Source organism: Hemicordylus capensis, chromosome 2, assembly GCF_027244095.1.
Source record: "Hemicordylus capensis ecotype Gifberg chromosome 2, rHemCap1.1.pri, whole genome shotgun sequence".
NCBI classification, from domain to species: Eukaryota; Metazoa; Chordata; class Lepidosauria; order Squamata; family Cordylidae; genus Hemicordylus; species Hemicordylus capensis.
In genome coordinates, this window is record NC_069658.1 from 423,275,834 (window position 1) to 423,288,732 (window position 12,899).

A 12,899-nucleotide genomic window follows, 5' to 3' on the forward strand; every position below is an offset into this window, starting at 1 on the left:
TCCTTGCACTATTGGGGGGGGGCGGGACCTGACGGGGTGTGTGTATCCTGCATGTACACTGGATACATGCAGCACAGGATTTATCAGGTCTGTTATCTCTCAACCCATATACAGCTCTTAACATGTGCATAGAATATATTGAGAAGATATGATTAATATTCTTGACCTAGATTCTTTTTTAATAATTGTTGTTAGAAAAATTAAAATCCAATTTAAGTTTAAAAAACCAATTTAAAATTTAAAAAATGGGATTTTATTTAAAATCTGTTTTTTAAAATTTTTAAATATCATCGACTTTTATCAACCCTGGTTTCTCAGGCTGAAGCCTGCTCAGACCATCAGTGTTTACACCTCCCATTGAAAAGTCTCTCCCCCATCCCTTTTCCCATCATTAGTGTACATTGGCATTCAGGAGTACCCTGAAACTGTTTTGGTGCACATGATGGCAAGGAACAAATGCAGTCTTTTAAAGTATTGTTGGAAAATCTTGCCTTTGTGTCTCAGAATGAGGTTAAAACAACTTGTGCCTCAAGGGCGATGGCCTTGATCTGTGTACTTTATTTTGTAAAGAGGTGATTGCTCTGTGATATTTTGGCCTTGTAAACAATATGTGTCAGTTCAACCTGGGAAGCTTTTTCTAACGGAAAGAGACTTCGTTAGACTCTTCAACTATTCAAAGCAATTCAGGCTAATAGAAAACAATGATACCCTAGTTCAGTAGAGTTGTTACCTTTTCTGGTTTCTCTTACATTAACAACTGCATTGAAGGGTAGAAATCCAGTATATGTTATCTTTCTGGGTTTGAGCTCACTTTAAAGTGGGGAAAATTGCTCGCATGGAACTCCGGTTTTTTAATGTAGCTGTGAAAGGCACAAGAGCAGGGGTGTAGCAAGGTTGGGCCCTGGGACAAAAAGTGAAGATGGGTCTTCTGTGCGCCCCTCCCCGCCATGTTCAGAGTGGCACAAGCGGAGAAAAGAGCAAGCTTCTCACCAAGGACCCAGGGATATTGGCTCTCTACCTTGCTCAATTATAGACAGACAGGGGATGGCAACCCTGCAATCTAGATTTAATGTATCTCCCCCCCACCGCCACTCAATGAGGGGGTGGGGGAAAGCTGGTACAATTTACCAGGGCCTGGTGATCTGGAAGGGGCTCCAGGTCCCAACTATGTTCAGTCAGGTTCAGCGGCTGCTCCCGCTCCGCCTGCTGCCATGGGGTGGGGGGTGGGAGCTCGGCTCACACACACACACACACACACACACGGCCATGCACATGGCAGCTAGAACTTTTTTAAAGATTGGAAGTTTGGCTTTGCGTCAGCGGCAGCAGCAGGAGGGCCTTGCGGCAGAGGTGCCTTAGCGGTGGTGGGAGGCCCTGCGGTAGAGGCCCCAGTTTTTTTCCATTGGGGCCTGAACCTGCTCTTGGTGGCTCTGTCCATGTGACAGCCCTATGCTCAACCCTTTCGTGGATGGATGACAGAAGGAGAAAGGGTTAAGTGGCCCCACCCTTGCAGTGTTCTCTCCCCATTGCAGCTTGTTAAGACTGGTTTTCATTAACAAAAGTGGGGGGGGGAGGCATTGTTAAGCTCATCTGGTTGAGCCCTCAAGTGTTCTGTTGGGTCAGATTAGTTGGCCAGAGTCTGTACCTCCTGCCATCCATGCCATTCCCACTTCTGCTTGTGGCAAGGATAGCCTTAGTTCCTAAATTATGACTTCCATCTGCAGTCTGACGTACTGAATGAAGTGTTCCTCCTTTGTGTTCTTAATTTCTTGCAAGAGCTATTGACTTGTATTCAGCCTGCCTAGGAATACCCCCATATAAGGGTGATTAGAAGCTAGCCTCTGAAAACAGGGGTCACATAATTTGCTTTCCTTCACAGGCCTGTTTATGATCCAAGGCAATCGGCATTTGTGACTTGGGTGTACTGTTGTGCCACACCCCACTGTGAACTATTACTTCTGCTGCTTGACAATGCTGAGATTTCTGGGAACTTAAGCGCTGCCACTGACCTAAAATTTTGTTGACACAATCTTCTCATTTGGGAAAATGTCTCCTCCAGATGAATTCCTATCTGCTGACAGTCAGTTCCTCCTCAGAATCTTGAGCAACCTCTAACTTTCATTTTGTGAGCTCTCGTTTTTTAACACAAATGTTTTATCTGATCTGCCTTCTACCATTTTATTTAAATGAAAGGTTTTGTGTATTGCCATTTTAATTGTGAGAAATTCTCATGCTCTGGGAGGAGCAGAAGGTTCCAAGTTCCTTCCCTGGCAGCATTTCCAAGACGGGGCTGAGAGAGATTCCTGCCTGCGACCTTGGAAGAGCCGCTGCCAGTCTGTGAAGGCAATACTGATCTAGATAGACCCATGGTCTGACTCAGTATATGGCAGTTTCCTATGTTCCTATGTTCCTAAGAGCTGCCACTCATTGCAGGAAGGAAAGACCCTCTTGTATATATTTTTTTCCTGAGTAGCAAACAAAATGGCTTCAAAAATCCTAATTGTGTGCCCTTAGCTCACAGTTCCCACCAATTACACAGCTAAAGGCTTTAGCTGATGACTGGTTCAAAGCTTGCAGCGGAAGCTGGATAATCTTGAAACTGCTTCATGTGTGTGGCAAGTTAGAACACTGCCCCGCCCCACCTTCTTTTTCTACCCAAGAGTGGTGGTATAGTCAAGGGGGAAAGAGTGATGCAAAAGCCACATACCATGTGAGACCTCACAATATATAATCTGCCTTGCTAGAGCAGGGGATGGGGTGGCCAGTCACGGTCTTTAGTTGAGAGGGAGAATGTTCTGCAGAGTAGTCTGGGTTTGAAATGTATTTTTGCAGCTCAGATTTCTTCAGAGGTGAGCAGGCACCATGATAAAGCCACTGCTGCCTTGCTGTAGTGATTTAGCGTATAAGTCTGTGTGACTGGGCCGTGTTGCACACAAATTCAAAAGATGTAACATTGAAAAGGTAGAATAAGTTTGTTTTAGGAGTAGAACAGTAAATAAAATGTTTACTGCATTGAACTTAAAATTATTTAAGGCTGCTGATTATTTAGGGCTACTAAGTTTTGCAACAGAACATCAAAATGTCACTTCAAAATTCCTTTAAAGCCAACTGTGAGATAACTTTGTTGGTAGGGAGAGTGATCTGTTATCTTTAAACCATGTGGTAGTGTGCAAGAGGGTAATTAAGTCCTGTAGTAACTCATTGAGGCAACCTCCAAGGAGAGGAAACAGTTTCCCTCTCAGGTTTCTGCCTTTCCTCCTCTTTAATGCTTGGTTTTTACTTCTTGCCTGTATGTAAATCTGTATTGACCTATGAATGGCCGTCTATTGTTGACTTGGGTTTTTAATTTATTTTAGCACGTCAACATTGTTTTTCTGCATAAGGCCCCAATCAGTTCATGACCTTTAAAAATATATTTGTAGCATCAACTTGCAGCAGTATCCAGAGGATCCCCATCCAGCCCACCGGCGTGGCAGATAAGCTTATACTCTACTCCATCAGTACTTGCAATGTACTTACTTAGTTATGCTGTTGTACGTACATTATAATATTGGATTACTCCCCATACTTGTGCTATTGAGGTCAAATACCATAGCTCTTCAATGCCTGACTGAATTGTTTGGGTGGTTAATTGTATATCGCTTATGTCAAATTTCTGTATATATTCTGTGGTGGGCCACTTCATAAAATGGTAACAAAGCGGTCTGAAACTTCTGTCTTGGCCCCAACAGTAAATTTCTAGAAGCTTCTAGTAAACTCCAGAGTTGTCCCTGTGCCAGAGGAGGCAGTTATGGGCTCAATGTGAATATGCAAACGAATTGAGGAATCTACAAGTTCATACAAGTGTGTTTATGTGGCACACCTTTGATAGAAGGAAAAGTCTTGCCTTTTTTTCTCCAGCAAAACGTTGTGGATATATAAACGTATCTCGCAGATATATTTAAGAGCTTTCTATGTTGCTTTATATTGCATACTATATTGCTTTAGTTTTGTGATTGTCTAATTAAGTGGAGAAATGGGTGTCAGATTATCTTGCCATAGCTTCTTCTCAACCTACTGTTTTAATTTATGTCTGCATCTTCTGGGAATGGCAGTTGCTGTTTGAATTCTGTAGTTGTGAAGGTATCCCATTTTGGTGTACCATGTAAATTCTCTGAAGAGCAGATAAAGCCTCTGGGTTTTTAGTTCACTCAAAAGCTATGTGAGTAAATGGTCAACTGAGGACTGCTTCAATCATTCTTTATCAACACGAACCTTGAGACCTTTGTCATAAGATAAAGGTCAATGTTACTTTGAATAACTAGGTGCACTTCTATGTTTGTCAGTCTCACTAAGAGATGTCATCAGAAAAACCTGGAAGTTGATGGGTAGCCCATGTCCAGTGAAACGATATGAAACCGATGTAAAAGTGGCATTGATGTAGATCTTAAAGTGTATTCTAAAAAGCATTATCTGAGATGGCTGTAAGCACTAGTAATGTTGTTCCTGGAGCCTGTTTGACTTGTGCATTAATTCAGATATTTTAGATAACAGTTGTAGAAACAAAATTGAAAGTTTGAAATACCTTATATCCTTGATGCCTAGTTTGACTGTGAGGCACATCTGTTGTTTTGGTTCAGCTCTTTAAATGAATGTTGACCAATCAGTTTAGACTTGCCCTTATTGGAACTTGGGAGTAAAGCAAAGAAGATGGTTTCCTGTTCCTATGAGCTAAACTTTGACAGTAAAAGGTAAAGTGTGCTGTCAAGTTGATTTTGACTCGTGGCACCCACAGAGCCCTGTGGTTTTCTTTGGTAGAATACTGAAGGGGTTTACCATTGCTTCCTCCTGCACAGTATGAGATGATGCCTTCCAGTATCTTTGTATTTCGCTGCCACCTGATATAGGGGTTTCCCATAGGAGGAGACAATATAAGTTAGAGAAAGGGGAGAAGCAAGGACAATGGCACCAATGCAGTTACTTCATACTTCATTTCAGCTGTGGGTGAGGAATAAAGGATTGGCCCAAGGCTTCATGGGGGAAGTGGGCTTTGAGAGTGGATTTGAAAGAGGAGAGGGGGTGACACCACATACATACCTGCTGTGCGGGGAGTCATTGTGAAAACGGGAGATCTTCCAGCAGTTTAAGATTATAGAGCGCGAAGAGAAAAGATCACAACTGGGGCAACAAAAATAGAGATAGAAAACTAAGGTGTGGCAAAGTTCTGGAGCATCTTAGAGGTAAGCGTAAGGAGCTTTTGCTGGATGCAGAACAAGATGGGGTGGGTACCTGTAATATGGCCAACAAGGAATATTTACAGCAGGGTGTCTGGGTGTAGGTGGAAGGATTGAAGTGTGACAGAGGAATGGCCAGAAAGAAAGTTGTTGTAGTCAAGGCAGAAGTAGAAAAAAGTTTAGCCAAGGAAACATGAGAAGAAGGGATAGGTTTTCCACAAATGTATGGGATGTTTTATTGCTAAAAAAACCCCACAAAAACCTCACTGACAAGGACATTAGCAAGTTGTCATTAACTGAAAGTGATGCTTGTGTGCTGAACAAGTCTTGTGCTGAACAATTTTCTCCCCTGTATCAGGCAGTAAATTTTCCCTTCATTAAAACAGGTTCTTCGTGATCAGAGTCGGACTTCTGGAGGAAGAAGAATCTCTGAGAATAGCTTTTCTTCAGAGGACCTTGACTTCAGTTCTGGAGAGAAAAGCCACAGTGTCTCAGGTGGGCCATAGTCAATGTTTGGATCTGTGCTCAAATAGCTTCTGCATGTAGCATGTCATGTAAAACCTCCAATTTTTTTGTCAGTGTGGATTTCCCACATACAAACAGATATGCACACCAGAAACTGGAACATTAAACCTCTGTGGAAATGTGCCTTGCCATACCCAATTTCTGGTGCAATGTTAGACTTAAACTTGTGCACAAAGTGCCTGTGGCCTTCCCTGTGATATGCAGAAACCATACTTGTCCTCATTTTTTCTTTTTATTTCCGATCACATGTACATAATGTGATGCATGGAACTACAGCTGGCCCCAGATCCCTGAAGGTATGCACAAGGAATATACACAAGGTCAAAAAAGCCAGTGTATTACTTTAGTGTGGGAGCATAGCATCCTTCCCAATGGTTGCTGCTAGTGTCCTCCTTGTGTTACTTTTTAGATTGCGAGTCCCTTTGAGAAAGTGAACAGTTTTCTTGTTATGCTTTTGCTACATAAATAGCTTTGAGAACTTTTTTATTGTTGAATTCTAAACCAGTGGTTCCCAACCTGGGGTCCTCCAGATGTCTGGGAAACATTGTAGACAATAATGAAGTGCAATGATAGAACTACAGAAAGCCCACATCTCCGAGAGCTCTAGCTTTTGGAATACTATGTTGCATTGTTTTGATAGCCATACAAAGTTTGGGCAAAGGCAAGCCTCAAATGCCATTGATTCACTTGCAGCCTGTGCCTAACATTGATCTTTAGTTTTGCTGCAAATAGTGCTGTTACTTCAAATGAATTGTTACAAAGAGAGGGGATGAAAAAAGCAGAAATACTTACTGTTGTTGGCCCACAGGGAGCATGAGATGGTGTCTACTTGAGCAAGAGACAGATAATGTGACATAAGGGTGCATTTAGACAAAAATCTGATGGTGGGGTGACCCAACCCAGGTAATGCTGAATTGTATAAAATGAAATTGGTGGGAGCTGAACTCTTTAGTTATGCTTTTGCTCCTGAAACTATTCCCCACTCCCCATGTGGTGGGGGTCAGCGTCAGGAGAGAGCGTGCTTAAAGTACGTTTGTGGGGAACAGAAGCACAGGAGGATGGGGCTTGAAGGGTCCAGGTTCCTCCTCCCACTGCATTTGGAAAACACCACCACATCCTATTGCTTTGAAGGCTTTGGATAGTGGACCAGCATGAGATGGCAGTCCAGTTATCAAAGGAGGCTATGGAACTTTGAAATAGATGTTGTCCAATCATTCAGATATAACTACCTTGCCATAGTTATGGCAATTACCTCTGGATGGGCTTGGCCCCCAATCGCCACTTGCAGCTTTTCCCATACAAAGCATTTCCAAAACGCTCTATTTCAATCCTCTACACATCTACCTAGATAAATGTGTCTGCCTTGTTCTAGGTCATCTGTTCTGCACCTCTCCAACTTCTAGCCCAGAGAGGCCAGAGAGCCGGAGAAGCCAGGAGATGCCTCGCTTGTCGGAAACGTCCATCAAGGATAGGCTTGCTAAGTATCAGGCCGCTGTGTCCAAGCAGAGCAGCTCAAGCGCTCCTGTGGTAGGTCCCCCTCCTCCTCATACATAGCTGGCTGTTACTTCACCAGGGCGCTCAGCCTGAGGAGGTGATTCTAATGAAAACTGGCCTGTTACAATGTGATTTGAAGGAAGCGGGATGCTCAGATGCTTTTTGTGCATGGTGGGGAAACTGTGTACTGTTTTTGTGTCATGTGGTGTTTCTTTGAAGCTATTGGGACAATCTTCAGACCACTCCCCCTCCCATCTGCCTTTGGAATGCCACTTTTCTCTCTCTTTGCATGTGCCTAGCACTCTGCCTCTGAGGCTCTCCGGCTGTAATAGGGACTTAACCTTGCTGGGATTGAGGGGAAAAACCTGAGGGGCAAAAAGGTGATTTGACTTGCCCAAAGTCTTGCTGCTGCCTCCTTTCCCCCTCTCCCCACTGATCCCTCTTCCACTTTCCTGGTCTTGTGCCTCATGTAACCAAGTTTCATCTTCTTCCCACCCCTTCTCGGTCTATAATAACTGTGCATGTTCAGACATTGTTTTTATTACTGATCTGTAGTTGCCATATTTGGGCGGGGGGAGCAGGGTTCCAAATTGCCCCTTTTTGTGAATGGAATGGTAATTATGTGCTACTTTGTTGCATATTGGAGGGCTAACATGAGCTGTGTTGGAACTCCCTAGCCCAGTGTTCCTTGGACCTATGGCAACTTAGTCACACTACCATATTTACCTGAATCCAGGACTAGTCCCCCCCTCCAATTCTTTATGTTAGAAATTGGAGGGTCATCTTAAATTCAGAGTCCTCTTCCTTTTGGGTATTAACCTGTACTGTATTCTTAAAGGGGGTTATCTTAAATTCAGAGTTGTCCTCAGTTTGGATATATACGGTATGTTTCTTGCATTGAAAATTGGAAGGGCACTTTGCAGAGCTAAAACTTCTAGGCTGTGTAAGAGCAAGGATTTGCATTTGGTTAAAGAAGCCAGAACAGAACTCATATTCTGCATCAATTGCTGATTTGAGCATGTTTCTTGATCAAGAAAGGACAGAGCAGCAATTCAGTTAGAGGTACCACAGGCAGCCTCCTCTGCCAGAGGACCTCTGGTAGGGAAAGGTTTTTCTAGTTAATCTCTGCATTTTGGATAATGGAGTGATGCAATCATCTTTCATAGATAAGTAACAGAATTCCCTATATCCAGCAGGGGATAATTCCAAAGAATGCAAGACTAGAACAGTGAAAGAGGATAAGATGACAAAACAGGGAAGCTAGCCTTCATTTCTGCCCTCCTGTCTGACTTTTGAACATGCTTATTCTCAAATATGTCCTGAGAGCAACTGCATATTTCGATTGGAATAATAGTGACACCAAGACTACTTCCTGCCATATGCAATGTTGTAATTCTGATGCGCTAGTTCAGTATTTGGAAAGAATTAAACGGCTTGAGTAATTGCACCTTTTGTAACAAATCTGCTTAGCTGCTAATGGCTGCTTTTAAAGCTTGCCTTTTCTGTGTTCAGTATACAGTTTTCTAGCTTGCCTTATCAAATAACAGGCGTCAGCAGTTTTACTGGTTGCTAGAGAATGATTTAGCATTGGATAGCCATTTGCCACCATGGGGATGCCTAGACTTTAGTGACAGAGGCCACGATTACTAGCTCAGAAGCAAAACCTGGGGTGGACATACTCGTTACATGTAAATGTGCATAGCAGAACCCCAGTGAGCCCTTCTAAGGAAAGTCAGTTTTGTAAGTGGGTGATTTTGGAGTGGGGCTGCGGAGTGGTAGTGCTTAACACTTAGCCTGCCTGCACCTTTTCTGCAGCCCACAGGGGTCCAGGTACATTTGCCCTCATCACTGGTTTGAGAACTGTTGCTCAGCAAAGAGGGGAAAAAACCATTTAGGGTGGCAGTTTTCAAAAACACTCATGTAAGCGGTTCCCACTTTAGGGGTCAAATGCCTATAGAAATGCTTTTCATTTAAAACATTTATTTAGCTAAAATATTGCAGGCAACTGCTTTTTGAAATCAAAGACTTTAGGTAAGGGTTAGAATTAAATGTCATGGTCCTCTTGAAAAACACAGAAACCCGCCCTCTTACAGAACCTTCTTAATCTTGTACCAAGTGGATTACAAAAACGGTCACCAGCCTTGCTGTTTCAGTCAGAAAGGATGCATGCTTATTTAGTGAGCTTAATGGTAATTTGTGACAATACCCGACAGCTGGTTTGGGTCAGAGTTCACTGTATATTTTGTGAATGCTATTAGTATCACAGTTGTACAGTGTGAGTAATAGGTCTGGCAACTTAAGAGCTTAGTAAAGCAAGGAATAAGACAGTTCTGGTTCAGTGCTTGGGCAAAGCCCAAGAGTCTGGTGGGCCAGAGCTAGAGTAGCTTGCAGTTCAGGCCTGTGGTCTTAAGGCTTCTGCCGAGGATTGTTGTTGGCAAGGTGTTTGGCTTTTTGTGTGTGGAGGGTGTGTATGTCCCATACTCATCCACGTTACTAGTAGCAACCGCCCCTCCTTCCTCCGTTGTGTGTTGCTTCGTCACATTATCAGATGATCAGGGTAAAGTTCCTCTCCAGCTCTCAGTGAACGGTAGAGAACCTGAGTAAGGGTGGAGTGTTCCCTCTCCCATCTATCTGCATCTGTAGAAGCAGATAGTGCCATGTGGACTTTGGCAAAAGGTCCAGTGTGATGGCCATTACCCAACCCTCTCCCAAGTTGTCTGCAGTTTATAGAGAACTACTCAGAAGAGGCTAGGGCAGCAGTCTTCCTGAAAACTCTGAGGAGGTGAATGATTAGTAAGAATTGTTACTGGCCACAAAAAATGGCCGATGATTAAGCCAAGCCAAAATATGTGGGCACCTCGAGCTGTTACCTCTTTAGCTTTCATCTCTATAGTGGGAAATGTCTTCTTCCAGCATGCAGTGCACAAACCTGTCTCTGAGTAGCAGCACCCCTCTTACTGGTACAACTAGCTTTCCAGCAAAATATGTCCTGTATTGTAATGGACGTTTCTTGGATAGTGCTTGTGGCTGCTTCCATGAGACAGAGTTCCCCAGCCCATTCCTGGTCTTGGCATGTTACCTTGCCTGTAGCAATGCCCTGTCATTGAATAAACACTGAAGATCCTTCGTGCCTTGTGGCTCTGCCAGGAACAGAGTAATTTCAGGCCAAGTCCAGCAACAGGATAAGGGTCAAACTATGTGATACTGTAAGAGTGTGCAATGTAGTGATCTGTTGTGTTTAAAATTTAACAGTACATTCAGAGAGGAGCGTTCTGGATGGGGACCATGGTGGGACCCTGCCCCTGCTGTGTTCCTTCTCCGAATCAGCTCCTACTGTACAAGCAATTGAATGAATGAAGAATAAGTGAGGTCGTGCTGCGCTGCACGCCCATATGAGCAGCAGTGCAGTGAGGGCCAGAGCTGGGGTCGGGAGATCTCCTGCATCCCAGTGTGCCTCATGCCAGGAGTGCAGTGCCAGTAGAGCAGCCACTGCACTCACCATGGTGGCCACTCCTTCTTTCCGGCTTGCTGCCCAAAATGGTGGTGGGCTGGAAGGAAGCCATCTACCCAGCAGCAATCACACAGACAATTGCCTGCTGAGGTAGAATGAACCCTTGGGTCATCCTACCTCGGCAAAACACCAGGTACAAAAGGTGGGCACAACAGGTCTGGAGCAGCCAGGAGCGGAGGGCTCCCAGTGCTCCAGACAACGCGCGCTGCCTGGGGTAACCCAGGCAGCTTGTGTCGTGTGAATGCCCTCAGTGTTTTGCTGCACATGGGACTAGCACCACGTTTTGGCAGACCCTCAGTGGGCCTCCTTCCTTCTTGCTGCCACTTGCTGCTGCTGTTGCTATTGATCCTCCTCGCCATGGTTGTCTTCTCAGATGCCATGGAAAGAGAGTGTTCAGTGGCAGCTGCTTCTTTTTCTCACTGTTGTTGTTTGCCCCCTTTGAGCGAGGGAAAGGGCAGGCAGGCAGGCAAGCAGACGGCGGTGGTGAGGAAGAGCAGCAGCAGAGGCCAGGAGGCCTTGATGGTGGGCTTCGTAGGTGCCCAACCATGCTAGCCCTGGCTGCATAGCCTTTGCTTAAAGTAATGTCTTGTTCAACCCTGAGTGATGACTTGACCATGCTTCTCATTGCCAACACTGGACTTCACATCTTCCTCTTTTTAAAAGGGGCAAGCAGCCCACTTTTTTGCTTTTTCAGCTGAAAAGGCTTCCTCTGTTAAGTATTTGGTCAATGCCATTGCTTCATGGTTTGGGCTAATGCCAGCAGATAGGTGCTCCATTGCTACAAAGAAATGATGATCTGGACAAGCCTTAAAGGCAATTATTGGGTGAGGGAAGGATGGAGAGGAGGCATATGTGCTGGTTTTGGGTATAGTGAGGTATTGTGTGGTGAGCATGCTTAATGTTATACCCCTTTTCTAACTTAAGGTCTGCCTTCTGTTTTCCCTAAGAAATGTATAGTGTGCATGCCTCTGTCAAAAAATACAAGCAACTCTCTCTCTAAGGAATAAAATATACAAATGCTCAAGTGCTTTGTCATTCTGTAGAATGAGGGGCGAGCCAGTGAAAGCGAAGTTGAGAATTACAATTGTGAGCAGAAGGAGAATTTGCCACCGTTTTGTGAAGATTTGTTTCCTCAGCAGGATGGGGAGAAGGTAAGAGATGGTTTTGCTGGCTGAAGATCAAAACAACTTCATTTGAAATGGAACTTCTTGAAGAGGCGCACCCGGAACACCATAAAACCACAGCATCTGGAAATTGAATTGTATCTACTGATGCAAATTGTTTGCAGGCTGTGTTAAGGTTTTGACGATAGCATTATGGAAAATGGAATCAAACTTTAGGTTAGCTGTAAAGCATGCTTTTTAAGATTTCATGCTCCCTCCCCCCCCCCTTTTAGCAGAGAATATCTAGTCTTGGAGATTATTTTTGGAAGGGCAGTATAGAAATTGAATTAATAATAATAATAATAATAATAATAATAATAATAATAATAATAATAATAATTTATTTTGGGGAAGCTAGGTTACTTCTGAGTAGCATCATCCTATTCTGATCTTTAATGCTCTCATGTTAACTCAGCTATTGTTTATGTGGATTAAATAACTGAGACGTAAGCAAACTTCCTGACTGTAGGTTTGCTTGGCGCACAGTTCTCCAAGAACTCTTCCTGTGCAAACCCTACTGGAAAAAATGATCTCCCCTTTCACTATGTTCACTTGTTGCAATGGGGCTTCTTTTGCAGGAGGGGCTTCTGGTGGACTTCTCAATCCTTTGAATTACTTTTGGGCAAGTCATTGGACCACATTTTTCTCCACTGCTTTAAAAAAACAACAACGGGGGAGGGGGCGGTGACTCCGGCTTAACTGAATTTTTGTTGAAACTGGATATCCTCTGTTGGAGAATGCTAAGCACATGCAAAGGATGAAAGAAACTGTGAGTTGGGTTACAGAGTGGTCAGATGCTTGAATAGTGGAGTAGCATCTTGTTTCTACTCTCTGTCACTTCAGAAAAGAACACATAGTGGCTGAAATCCTGTGCCCATCTAGCCCACTGACGTTAATGGGATTTAAACAGTCTGAACTGCTTAATTGCAGCCTGTGTTTAAGTAACTGTGTATATTATTACAATGAGTTTTGCCCTTCATTTAGTGTTATGTT

The 12,899-nt window shown here is 43.8% G+C and overlaps 1 protein-coding gene across 10 annotated transcripts in view; it reads left to right on the forward strand.

The window, feature by feature from the left end:
• LIMA1 (LIM domain and actin binding 1) overlaps window positions 1-12,899 on the forward strand; it is a 97,129-nt gene that overhangs the window by 69,160 nt on the left and 15,070 nt on the right. For 9 of the 10 annotated variants that reach the window (XM_053293977.1, XM_053293973.1, XM_053293976.1 and 6 more), the window contains 3 exons: window positions 5,600-5,708; window positions 7,111-7,265; window positions 11,787-11,894. In XM_053293977.1, coding sequence (XP_053149952.1) covers window positions 5,600-5,708; window positions 7,111-7,265; window positions 11,787-11,894 — 372 coding nt within the window. The remainder of the gene's footprint in view (window positions 1-5,599; window positions 5,709-7,110; window positions 7,266-11,786; window positions 11,895-12,899) is intronic. The other variant, XM_053293980.1, reaches the window with a different exon arrangement.